The sequence below is a fragment of the Heptranchias perlo genome, chromosome 16, assembly GCF_035084215.1.
Source record: "Heptranchias perlo isolate sHepPer1 chromosome 16, sHepPer1.hap1, whole genome shotgun sequence".
In the NCBI taxonomy this organism is placed as follows: domain Eukaryota; kingdom Metazoa; phylum Chordata; class Chondrichthyes; order Hexanchiformes; family Hexanchidae; genus Heptranchias; species Heptranchias perlo.
This window is the reverse complement of record NC_090340.1, coordinates 46600718-46614323: the sequence shown is the minus strand read 5'-3', so window position 1 is coordinate 46614323 and position 13606 is coordinate 46600718. Positions and strand designations below refer to the sequence as shown.

Below are 13606 nucleotides of genomic sequence, written 5' to 3'. Positions count from 1 at the left end.
CTCCTTTGCCTTATCTGCCAAAGCAATCTCATGTCCCCTTTTTGCCCTCCTGATTTCTCTCTTAACTCTACTCCGGCAATCTCTATACTCTTCAAGGGATCCACTTGATCCCAGCTGCTTATGCATGTCATATGCCTCTTTTTGACTCGGGCCTCAATCTCCCGAGTCATCCAAGGTTCCCTACTTCTACCAGCCTTGCCCTTCACTTTATAAGGAATGTGCTTACCCTGAACCCTGGTTAACACACTTCTGAAAGCCTCCCACTTACCAGACGTCCCTTTGCCTGCCAACAGACTCTCCCAATCAACTTCTGAACATTCCTGTCTAATACCATCAAAATTGGCCTTTCCCCAATTTAGAATTTTAACTTTTGGGCCAGACCTATCATTCTCCATAGCTATCTTAAAACTAATGGAATTATGATCACAGGTCCCAAAGTGATCCCTCACTAATACTTCTGTCACCTGCCCTTCCTTATTTCCCAAGAGGAGGTCAAGTTTTGCCCCCTCTCTAGTCAGGCCATCCACATACTGAGTGAGAAATTCCTCCTGAATACACTCAACAAATTTCTCTCCATCCAAGCCCCTAATGCTATGGCTGTCCCAGTCAATATTGGGAAAGTTAAAGTTCCCTACGATTACCACCCTATTTTTCTTGCAGCTGTCTGTAATCGCCTTACATATTTGCTCCTCAATTTCCCATTGACCATTTGGGGGTCTGAAGGACAATCCTATCAAAGTGATCTCTCCCTTCTTATTTTTCAGTTCTACCCATATAGACTCAGTGGGTGAACCCGCGGATATATCCCCTCTCACTACTGCCGTGATGTTCTCCCTGATCAAGAACGCAACTCCCCCTCCTCTCTTACCTCCTGCTCTATCTTTCCTATAGCATCTGTACCCTGGAACATTGAGCTGCCAGTCCTGCCCCTCCCTTAGCCATGTTTCAGTAATAGCTACAACAGCCCAGTCCCATGTACCCATCCATGCCCTGAGTTCATCTGCCTTGCCCATCAGACTTCTTGCATTGAAATAAATGCAGTTTAATCTAGACTTCCCTTGGTCTTTGCCCTGCTTTCTCAGACCATCTGTCCGGTCATGTTTTGTACACTCTCCCTTACTGCCTTTTGTTTCTGTCACCACTTTACTTCCCACTGACTTCCTGCATCGGTTCCCATCCCCCTGCCACATTAGTTTAAACCCTCCCCAACAGCACTGGCAAACACTCCCCCTAGGACATTGGTTCCAGTCCTGCCCAGATGCAGACCGTCCAATTTGTACTGGTCCCACCTCCCCCAGAACCGGTTCCAATGGCCCAGGAATTTGAATCCCTCCCTCTTGCACCATCTCTCAAGCCACGTATTCATCCTAGCTATCCTGTCATTCCTACTCTGACTAGCCCGTGGCACTGGTAGCAATCCTGAGATTACTACCTTTGAGGTCCTACTTTTTAGTTTAACTCCTAACTCCCTAAATTCAGCTTGTAGGACCTCATCCTGTTTATTACCTATATGCACCACAACAACTGGCTGTTCACCCTCCCCCTCCAGAATGTCCTGCAGCCGCTCAGAGACATCCCTGACCCTTGCACCAGGGAGGCAACATACCATCCTGGAGTCTCGGTTGCGTCCGCAGAAACGCCTGTCTATTCCCCTTACAATCGAGTCCCCTATCACTATAGCTCTGCCACTCTTTCCTGCCCTTCTGTGCAGCAGAGCCAGCCACGGTGCCATGAACCTGGCCGCTGTCACCTTCCCCTGGTGAGCCATCTCCCCCAACAGTATCCAAAACGGTATACCTGTTTTGGAGGGAGATGACCGCAGGGGACCCCTGCACTGCCTTCCGACTCTTCCTCTGTCTGTTGGTCACCCATTCACTATCTCCCTCAGTAATTTTTATCTGTGGTGTGACCAACTCACTGATCGTGCTATCCACGACTTACTCAGCATCGCAGATGCTCCAAAGTGAGACCATCCGCAGCTCCAGAGCCGTCAAGCGGTCAAACAGTAGCTGTAGCTGGACATACTTCCCGCAGGTGAAGGAACCAGGGACACAGGACCGATCCCTGAATTCCCACATCCCACAAGAGGAACATGACACAGGTCTGGGATTGCCTGCCATGACTTAACCCTTCAGTTAGCTTAACAACAACAACAACAATGTCAAGAGAAAAAAAAAGGAAAGAAAAACTACTGACCAGTCACCAGCCAATCACTTACCTGTTGGCTGTGACTTCGTGCCTCCAGCAGCTGCAGTAGCTCGATCCTCCTCCTAGTCAACTTGCTTGCCCTCCTCACAGTGCCTCCTTGTTTTTTTGGTTAGAGGAGGAGGGAGGGAGCGAGGGAAACACAAGTGTTGTGTTTCGGGTTTAACTGCTCCTCCCCACCAGTTCTTCTGCTACTCACTGTTCAGTGGAGGTGACTGAGCTGACTTCTCCCAGAATGACCCTCTGTCTCCTCTGCTGGATGCTTTTCCTCCTGGTAGTCACTGAAGGGCTTCTTCTGCTACCCACTGTTCAGTGGAAGAGACTGAGCCGACTTCTCCCAGAATGCCCCTCTGCTGGATTGAATAGTCATGTGGTGAAGGATAGAATACTTATGGTCTTCAGTTGCTTCCCAGCCTTTATTCACAAAGTTTCCTTTTGCACACATGCACCCCATACCCGAGCTGAGCTCTCCTATAAAAAGGATCCAAGAGAGTCCCCAATCGATACCCACCACCTGAATACAATTAACCCCAATTAATACAAATCATTAAATTAACACATCAAATCGCCCTCTTTATGATTACACATTGGTTCCTCACTCAGCTCACCGCAGAAATAAAAACCACGACCAAATGCAAACTCAATCCACATTTATAAATTAATTCATGAAATAATGCATGCAAAATGAGACTATTCCCCCTTGTGCATTCCCTTAGTGCCTGTCTTTCGTGTGCGTTTACCTTTTCTAGTACTCCGACGAGGTGCTTCCCCAGTGGCTGGAGCATGGGTGGTGAAAAGCTGTTGGCATTTAATTGAGGAGACTGCAGATGGCTTTGGAGGACGACCTTGAACAGTTCTGGGCCTCAAGGGCCCAGCTTCAGACTGCACCATCTTGGCCTGGGCCGCAGCAATCTGGGCTGGCTGGCTGACGGGCAACAGCAAGGGCTCTGGCGGAGTGACAGGGTTGGGAGCAGGAATGCTGTCATGCTGAGAGAGGACAGCAAGTTTGTCTTCCACAGAGCCACGACCACTCTCCCGGGACGGCGCCTCTGCAATCCCGGTGATCTATTGGAGGACAGATTGCTGGATTGCTGGACTGCTGTGACGCCCTTGAAGCCCCTTTCAATAGTGGTACCCAGAGCCATGACGGCAGCAATCTGAGATTCCAACGCAGCAGTCAGATCTTTGATGGAAGCTGTTTGTGCTGCAATGGAAGCTGTGACATCGGTCATGAGACGCTGCATCATTGTGGGTTCCACATGTGTGCTGTTGGAGGTGACCACCCGTTCCATGTTGGAAAGGATGGGCTCCAAGTTCTGCATAAAACCATGTGCCAAGTTGCAGCTGGACTCCTGGGGCCCGATGTTACCAGGGCTGCGGGTTCTCGGCGGGGGTGGGGGGGGCTATCGGGCGCGTGGGTAACGCGCCCTGTGAAATTAGTCAGTTTCCCGCACGATTGTAGCATCCAATCCACTAATTGGATCCACTTACCTGCTCCTCCGGGTTCCCCACTGCTGATCTGCGCGTCGGGCGGGCTGCACATGCGCAGTACGATCTGTCAGCTGGAGGCGCTCTATTTAAAGGGGCAGTCCTCCACTGACAGATGCTGCAAAACAAATCGCAAAAATTACAGCATGGAGCAGCCCAGGGGGAAGGCTGCTCCCAGTTTAATGATGCCTCACTCCAGGTATCAATACATGGGGTGAGGAGGAGGGGGAGGACAGAGATCTTCCTCCCGGCGTGCGGGAGGAAGCGGCCTGCCTCTGCCACCAGGAAGGCCTGGCTCGAGGTGGCAGAGGAGGTCACCAGCGCAACCAACATATCGCCCACCTGCATACAGTGCAGGAGGCGCTCCAATCACCTCAGTAGGTCAGCCAAAGTGAGTACACTTACTCATTCCCCTACACTCCGTCTGCCACATCACTGCCCCCACCCCACATCTCCTTCAGCACTGCCAACACTACTCTGTCACATCACCCCTCATACCCACTCAAACCACATCCTCATCTTACCTGCACCTAATCACCTCGCCAGTACTCGTCCCGCCACTACCACACAACCCAATCCTCATACAATCTCATGGCTCTCTCTCATACTCACCCTCTCGTGCATCTCTTTCACGGCCAGCCTCACTCAACCTGCCACTACCTGTGCTGCAGCCACAGGGCATGCATCACATGTGCAGTAGGCAGCGTAAGGCAAACGTGTCGTGAGCATGAAGGGGATGCACAAGGGTGTTTGAGGGTTTGTCATGGGTGTTACTTATATTGAATTTCTGAACAACTCACATTACATCTTATATTGGCACCACTACTGCCATGTCTTCGCGAATCCTGTCTGGTTTGTGCAATAATGCCCGCTCCTGAGGATCACTATGAGGACCCACAACTGATGCCACCCATTGTGTCACTGCAGAGTTGGTGTAGGTGTATTTGCAGGGCTGTTTTGCGCAGACGACTGAGAGACATCGGCGATGTCCCCGGTTGCACCCTGGAAGGATGCGGAGGAGAAGTTGTTGAGGGCAGTGGTGACTTTGACAGCGACAGGTAAGAAGATGGTGCTCGGGCCAGCCAGGAGCAGCTCGGCATGAAAGAGGCTGCAGATGTCCACGACTACATGTCGAGTGACTGTGAGCCTCCATGTGCACTGCTGCTCAGAGAGGTCCAGGAGGCTGAGCCTCGGTCTGTGGACCCTGTGCCGAGGGTAGTGCCCTCTGCGACGCATCTCTCTCTGTGGTAGCCCTCCCTCCTGCTGTGCAGGTGGATGTGTCACAGCACTCTGTTGTGGAGCTCCACGTGTCAGAGGTGGACGGCGTGGATGGCGAGGCTGGTGAGGCTGTTCGCCCTCCGAGGAGGTCATGACTGCAGCTACGGCGGCCCCCATCCGCAAGATGTACATCTGAGGGGGTCCGCAAGGTAGGTACATGTCTCGGGACCCCGGGGTAAGTGTGCAGGTTGGTGACTTTGACTGTCAGGAGGAGGGTGGTGGAGGCCAAACTTTGTCCCAAGTGACAGAGTGGCCTCCTGCAATGAGTGAGGGTCTCCCCCCCCACCCCACCTGTCAAATGGACCTTTGCAGCTGCCACAGGCTGACAGCTGCAACACGTCCATTTGACCTGGGAGTGTTTCCCCCAGTGTGGGAAACAGTCCCACTTTGTCCTAAAATCCCACACAGTGCCTTAATCAGGTCAATGACCTGAAATACCTAAATAAATACTGTCAAGTGGCATCCCGCTGGCTTTAATTGCCTGCGGGATTCCCACCAGCGGGGGCTGCGCGCGCACGCCGGCGCGTCAGCGGGGAACCTGGAAGTGCGCGGGTTCATGGTGGGCTCCGGTACCGCGCCGGGATTCTTCGATTTTCGGAGCCCCCCCCGCCAGGAACGCACCCGATAGCGGGTGCTAAAATAGAGCCCCTTGTCTCACCACCTGCAGATCCTTCCTCTATCGTAGCCTCTAAAATACGCCCAGTGTAAGACTCCTGAGCTGGTGGCTGCAAGTGTAACATCAAGTGACAGGGGGCCCGATTTTAGCACCCGCTACCGGGTGCGTTCTCGGCGGGAGGGCTCCGAAAATCCCGAAATCCAGGTGCGGGACCGGATCGCACCTCGATCCCGCCCACTTCCGAGTTCCCCGATGACGCGCCGGCGTGCGCGCGCAGCCCCTGCTGGTGGGAATCCCGCAGGCAATTAAAGCCAGCGGGATGCCACTTGACAGTATTTACTTTGCTTGTTCAGGTCATTAACTGACCTGATTACGTGACTGTGTGTGATTTTGGATAAACATGGGACTGTTTCACACACTGGGGGAAACACTCCCAGTTGAAATGGATGTGTTGCAGCTGTCAGCCTGTGGCAGCTGCAAAGGTCCATTTGACAGGTGGTGGGGGGGAGACCCTCAGCCATTGCAGGAGGTCGCTCTGTCACTTGGGACAAAGTTTGGCCTCCACCACCCTCCTCCTGATGGTCGAAGTCACCAACCTGCACACTTACCCTGGGGTCCGGAGACATGTACCTACCTTGCGGACCCCCTCAGATGTACATCTTGCAGATGGGGGCCGCCGTAGCTGCAGTCATGACCTCCTCGGAGGACGAACAGCAGCACCAGCCTCGCCATGCACGCCGTCCACCTCTGACACGTGGAGCTCCACAACAGAGTGCTGTGACACATCCACCTGTACAGCAGGAGGGAGGGCTACCGCAGAGAGAGATGCGTCGCAGAGGGCACTACCCTCGCCACACGTTCCACAGACCGAGGCTCAGCCTCCTGGACCTCTCTGAGCAGCAGTGCACACGGAGGCTCAGAGTCACTCGACATGTAGCCGTGGACATCTGCAGCCTCTTTCATGCCGAGCTGCTCCTGGCTGGCCCGTGCACCATCTTCCTATCTGTCGCTGTCAAAGTCACCACTGCCCTCCCGAACTTCTGCTCCACAGCCTTCCAGGCTGCAACCGGGGACATCGCCGATGTCTCTCAGTCGTCTGCGCAGAAGAGCCCTGCAAATACACCTACACCCACTCTGCAGTGACACACTGGGTGGCATCAGTGGTGGGTCCTCATAGGGAAACCCAGGAGCGGGCATTATTGCACAAACCAGACAGGATTCGCGAAGACATGGCAGTAGTGGTGCCAATATAATGTGTGATGTGAGTTGTTCTTTAATTCAATAGAAGTAAGAACCATGACAAACCCTCAAACACCCTTGTGCATCCCCTTCATGCTCACGACACGTTTGCCTTACGCTGCCTACTGCACATATGTGATGCATGCCCTGTGGCTGCAGCACAGGTGGTGGCAGGTTGAGTGAGGCTGGCCGTGAGAGAGATGCACGAGAGGGTGAGTATGGGATAGAGCCATGAGATTGTATGAGGATTGGGTTGAGTGGTAGTGGTGGGATGAGTACTGGTGAGGTGAGTAAGTTCAGGTAAGATGAGGATGAGGTTTGAGTGGGTATGAGGGGTGATGTGACAGAGTAGTGTTGGCAATGCTGAAGGAGATGTGGGGTGGGGGCAGTGTTGTGGCAGACGGAGTGTAGGGGAAAGACTACGTGTTCTCACTGTGGCTGACCTACTGAGGTCATTGGAGCGCCTCCTGCACTGTATGCAGGTGGGCGATATGTTGGTGGCGCTGGTGACCTCCTCTGCCACCTCGAGCCAGGCCTTCTTGGTGGCAGAGACAGGCCGCTTCCTCCCGCCCGCCGGGTGGATGATCTCTGTCCTCCCCCTCCTCCTCACCCCATCTAATGATACCTGGGGTGAGGCATCATTAAACTGGGAGCAGCCTTCCCCCTGGGCTGCTCCATGCTGTAATTTTTGCTGTTTGTGGCAGCATCTGTCAGTGGAGGACTGCCCCTTTAAATAGAGTGCCTCCAGCTGACAGATCTTACTGCACATGCGCAGCCCGCCCGACGCGCAGATCAGCAGCGGGGAACCCGGAGGAGCAGGTAAGTGGATCCAATTAGTGGGTTGCCTGCTACGATCGTGCGGGCAACCCACTAATTTCACCGGGCGTGCTGGCCCACCCGCCGAGAACCCGCATCCCTGGTAAAATCGGGCCCAGTGTCTCTTCACCATCACTGTCTTCTTCCTCTGCCTCCTCTGACTGGAAAGGTTCTAGTTCTAGGGTATCTGAAATGACAAAGGGACAAGGGTTGGGTTGTGGTGAGGGGAGAGTAGAAAGTAAGAAGTGCGTGCTTACACCATCTGCAGCTTGTGAGTTAAGAAAGATTGTGGGATGAGGTAGAAGTGGGAAGAGAGAAGGAGGATTAGGTATGCAGAGACCCTCATCATCGATCCCTCCAGCGCCGCCAGTGGTCCCTGGCTTCAGTGATGCCCCTTCCCATGATGGTCAGCACTGTCTTTTTCATGGGAGTTAAAACACGTAGGCACACTAGTCCTCCTCTAGCTCTTTGTTGCTGCCTCCTGTTATGTGCCATTTCCTCCTGCAAGAAAGAGGGAAGTGTGTCAGTGAGAGTCCTGCAAGATGTTTGGGTGATATGGCTGTCATGTTTGAATAGCTGCCAGTGTGTGCGAGCTGTGAGTTAGGAGTGTGAGACTTGAAACAGTGCTAAGCATGTGAGGGTGAGGTATACTGTATCTGAATTGACGGGTTGAACATTGATTGATAGAGATTGTTGGTAGGTGGGTGATGGGGGTGTAGCGAATTGAGTAGTGGATGAGGATAGTGGTGCAGTTGGTAAGAGATGCCACTTGAAGATTGAACTTACCTTGACAACTCATGTTAAATCATTGAACTTCTTTCTGCACTGCATCCATGTTCTTGGAGCTATGCTCCTGGCATTGACCTCCTCCGCTACTTCCTCCTATTGCCTCTTCAGCATATGTCTGGAGGGCTTCTTGCTCCCCTGCGGATACAGTATGTCCCTCCTTCTCTCCACCTCTTGCACCAAAGCTTCCAGTGCATTAACAGAGAACCTTGGTGCACGCTCTCTCCCAGGCTCAGCCATTCTTCTAAGTATTAGAGCACTGAATCACTTCACAAAGGACTCCCAACACTTCTTACAGCAACAGTGCACTTCTCCTTTAAGAGGTGCAGGCTGCCTTTAAGAAGGATGAGCAACTCGCGATATCGGGCCCCCTGCTGATGTGTGCAGATAATCAAAAGCACTGGTAGCGCAGGCTGCATGCAGCAATCATTTAAAACAGCAGGCAGCACATGTTTAACGTGCTGCCTGCATCGCTATGAACAGGCCCGGGTTAATCACCGCGATCCCCACGCCAATTTTCAGGAGTTATCTAATTTAACCCCCTATGGGTTTTCTGTATGTCAACTGTGGCTGAGGGGGTGCTATCAACAATGCCAGTCGGACATGGTACCTAGAGCAGTAAGAGGTGACAACACTCAACCCTTTTTATTTTTCAAAATTCTTCCCAACACTACCTCTTCCACCTCTCAAACAGTGGTGTACATGTGCCAACTTACCATTTCTCCTTAACTAAGTGGCAGAGATTGAGAACTCGAAGCGGGAAAATCAAAACACTGTCTCACTTTTCTGTAATGCCATGCATTGGCGCTCCAATATTTTGTACATCCTCACTGCCAATAGCCTCCAATTGCCTACAGTTTTCCTGAGAAAAGTTGGATAGTAATTGATCTAATACAGGATGATTGACAACAACCTATTTGCAGCAGGTGTAGGGATGTCTTCAACTTATTTTGCGAGGCAAAGATACTTTTTAAGGGGCCTTCTCCTTGGCTGGTGGTATTCAAGACTGTTGGTGCATTTCAAGATGGTATTGTAGAATGGTTTCCTGACTGTCCTTTGCTCCTTATGGGTGATTGGAATGTGTGAGGTCCGGAGCGTCAAAAAGCTGATAAAAAATCTCTCCCTGCTTCCATTTTGAGGTTGTGGCATTAGGAAGGAGTTCAGAGAGGCACTGCAATTGATTGTGCAATTGTGAATAGTTTCATGCTTCCTTCGCTTTCTGATCTTATTGTTCAATGTTAGTGGAAAACTCTAAACTACTAGCTTTTATCAGCATGGTTCTCTTGGATATCGTGGGTAAAAATATTGGCTTTGCAACAAGAAATAATTGCTAAGGCAAAGTGGCTGATAATATCTGTACTATGAATGATCATGCCAAGGTGCTCAGTCACAAAAAGGATATTGACGACAAAGCCTGAGACTGAGTCTCTATGACTGCTAATAGGACGGACCTGATGGTAGATGATTTGGCCAATGACTTCCGTGTCACTACAGCTGAAGTCATATACAAACTGAAGCTAGAGCATGCTAACTGGTCATCAATTAACCAGGATTTAAAGTAATTGTAAAGCGGTTAGGTAAAAGGAAAGGAGCTTTAAAGTAGTAGTTAGAGACTTCCTGCTTCTCATTTCCCCCCTTCCTTCTTCACAGAGGAGGTGGGGTGGTGTGGGGTCCGAATAGAACAGAGTATTAGGGGAGGTGTTTCAAAACATGGTTTAGAAGGTGGATTTTGAGGAGGTGGTAGGAACTATATGTAATTTGGTGTGGAATGGGATCCAAGTGGCAACATTTTGGACTGGGATTTGTGTAGGATATAGATTCAGAGTCTGATAAGAACAGCTTAAGATAAATCAATCCAGGAGGTGACAAAAGCATAGATAAGGGTTTTGGTGGCACTGAAGGTGAGGTAAGGATATATGTGGGTGATGATGTGAAGGTGAAAGTAGGAGGTGTTGTTTGTGTCTGGCTATGTGGTTTGAAGTTCAGTTCAGAATTGAGCAGGACACCAAGGCTGAGATCCTTGTGCTCAGCTTGAGTGAACAGCTGTGAAGCATTATGGAATCTGTGTAGTTTCTGGCAGCAGTTGAACAGGATGGCCACAGTCTTGCTGATCTGAGCTGGTAAAAGTTCTAGTTCATGGACGACTTTGTGGGCAGGCACTTAGGTAATAAAGCAACAATTGTAGGGTCAAGGATAGTGCCAGTGACTTAAAGTTAGCTGTCACTAGCTCTTATTGATCTGCATCTATGTTCCGGGATTAAATAAGGGGGTGTGTTCCTACACGGAGAGAGTGACTGATTTTTCTTTTGAAAAGCTGCCACATACAATATAAATTTTCAAGATGGCCTCCTGTAGATAGGATGTTGACTCATGATACCAAATCTGTCAGGTTTGTAAATATAGAAACAATCAATTCCTTAAAAATACCACCCTAAAGACTGAACATAGACATACAGTATATGAGGGCATTGACTCTAACAAGATATTGCTTATTTCAAAGGAATTGAGCCCATGAAGCGAGGTGGTTAGTTTATTCTGCAGAAACTGTTGATGGACAGAGTAATTGGACTACCTCTTTCTCTTCAGGGGGAAGTAATTGTTCATTACGCAGTACTTGGTGCATCAAGGGGTGATCATAGTGCAGACTGGAGCTGGTGGGATGTTGTAAGGGTGTGGAATAACATTTTTTCACAAATGTGGATTAAGCTGCCATTTGTTTTCTGAAACCATTCAGCAAAAGAAAAACAGTAACTTGTTTCACACTTTCATGGAAAGCTGAAGCATAAAACGAGGTGGTCACAATGCCTTTACGTCATAAATATGAGAATTGTTTATAGTCTGGATTTTCTATCTCATTTTTAAATTATCATTTGGGATAACAGTTTGTGTTGAAAGATTTTTATATGTATAAGCTACATGAATGATGTTGTAGAAATACCATTTCATTAAGATTCCAGTTCTTTTTCTAACACTCTGCTTTATGCTGCAGCACAAACTCCAGTGAGATTTTGATGGAATATGAAGAGGTCAAGTGCCAGTTGGTGGCAAAAGAACAGATGATCCAAAGCTTACAGAATCAGCTTCGAGAGGCTGTTTATCTCCAACAACAGTCAAAATATGAGGTTGGTTAGAGTCAAATGATGTGATCTTTGAAGCATAATAGCTGGTGATCTTGTATTAGCCATAAAGGAAATGCAAAGAAAACTAATTTTTTTGGTTGCATTAAGTTTTCATTATCACTTATTTAAGATTTGTGGACCTCCACATTCTTGTCTGTTAATAAAGTGGCTATTTTGCCACAGTCCTAACAAGTCAAAGTACATTGTCATCATGTTCTACTAGAACTGAAGCCAATAACCATGCAACTGTGAAGCAATTAGCTGCTATGACACTGAATCATCCTAGCGAGAGAAACAATTTTTTGAGGATATTAAATTTTTCTATTTACTTCCTTGTATACCTCTAGTCTTACATTTACTTTGCAGTGAGAATGGGTGGATTGGTCCCTGGCTCCCATTGATGTTGCTGTTGTGTTACCTAAAGCTAGCTCCTAAAAGCAGATAATGGGCATTTCTCCCTTTTGTGCTTTCCATTTTGCCTCTTGTGAAAAAGTGCTGAGCCTCTACTTGCAGCCTCCTTAAAGTGATGTAGTTGCAAACTCAAAAGAATAGGGGATTGAACTGCCATGTGCAGCCCTATCATGCTGTCATCAGAGAAATGCATCCAATTAGGAGATAAAACCATTCACATTTGAAACCTTGTGCCATTGGTCTCAAAATTCTAAACCCTTAATGCTTTGTGACAAGTGCTTAGTTTTAATACTGTGGAATGTAGAGCAGATTTTCATTATTAAAATATTGTGTATCAACAAAAACTTGTTTTATAACATATAACCAAATGTTTAAGCAAAGTTATTTTGCAGTGATTACATCACAATTGATGACCTTGGAGAATTCCTCAGACACAGATTCAGTTTTCATATATATGGCTGAGGGCATGCAGCTCTACAGCTCCATCACTGTCCTCAATTCCATGACCACCTTTGTGTTGTCAAACTGCCTATCTATTTTCAAATTAAGAATGAGCTAGAACTTTCTCCAATTGAACTTCAGAAAAACCAAAACCATCTTATTCAACCGTTGCCAAAAACTCCATACTCTTACTCCTGTCTCTACTGCAGGGTATTTTTACCCCTCTGCCAATGATCGATGTGACGCCAATATGATACAGTGGAGTTTTATTAAGTTTCACACAAGGATCAGCACTATGCGTGCTTAAGCAGTAGTTAGTAGTACAGAACAAGAGCTACATCACCCGTCCTGGGTGGAGGGCGTGCCCACTTTGCACAGGAGCCCTGACAGTCACCCCGTCTGGGGTCTCTTCTGTTGATACTGTTGTAGGCTCTTGGACTGACCGCGACTGTGGCTTCCTCTTGCCCTGCCTGGGGTTTCCTCTCATAGGTCTCTGACTCGTTGGCCTCTGACCTCTTTGGATCCGGAGCCCCTCTCCTCAGGGATGCCTGGTTTCGCTCCAGGGTCAACCCTTACTCCCTTCCGTATCCTCTACAACCCGACCCTCATACGGGGTCTCTCTTTTATGCTACTTTTGAGGGTGGTTACAGGGGCTATTATTGACACAGGTATTTGACCCTATGGGGATTTTTCCAAAAGGCGTGGTGGCCAATGGGGTCTCGAGTATATTTTCAGACAAAGCAAGAAGAGTTGGCCTGCTCCTTGTCTCTTTCTTTGATGGAGAGGGGGTGATGGAGCAGCCCCCTCAATGGTCAATCCAAGGGGTAGGGCAATCACCAGTTACCACCATTCTCACGGGACTGGCTTTTCATCTTATCCTCTGGTGTTTCTTTCAAGGCCACCGTTAGCAGCTTCTAGGCCGGTTATCTTACACTCCTGTCTGGGTCACAGGCTGGTAACTCTAAGACTTCATTGTCTCATATGGACACTTTAGGTTCTTACCTCATGGGCATGACTGAGTGACTTGTTAATGTAGCTATAGTTACAGCTCATGTGCTGTGCTGGCAATTTCATATTTTTATTAGTTTTGTTAAGGGATTTTTGAAGGTTTTTGTAAAGCTTGATGGATTCTAAGTTGTGTGGTTAATTACTATATACTTGCTTAACTAGTACCAAAGAAAGAAATGTGTTTGTATAAGGATAGAAG

General features: G+C 48.9%; 1 protein-coding gene across 1 annotated transcript in view; it reads left to right on the top strand.

The window, feature by feature from the left end:
* Nucleotides 1-13606, top strand: part of LOC137333349 (early endosome antigen 1) — a 586801-nt gene that overhangs the window by 152039 nt on the left and 421156 nt on the right. The window contains exon 7 of the mRNA XM_067997503.1: nucleotides 11418-11550. Coding sequence (XP_067853604.1) covers nucleotides 11418-11550 — 133 coding nt within the window. The remainder of the gene's footprint in view (nucleotides 1-11417; nucleotides 11551-13606) is intronic.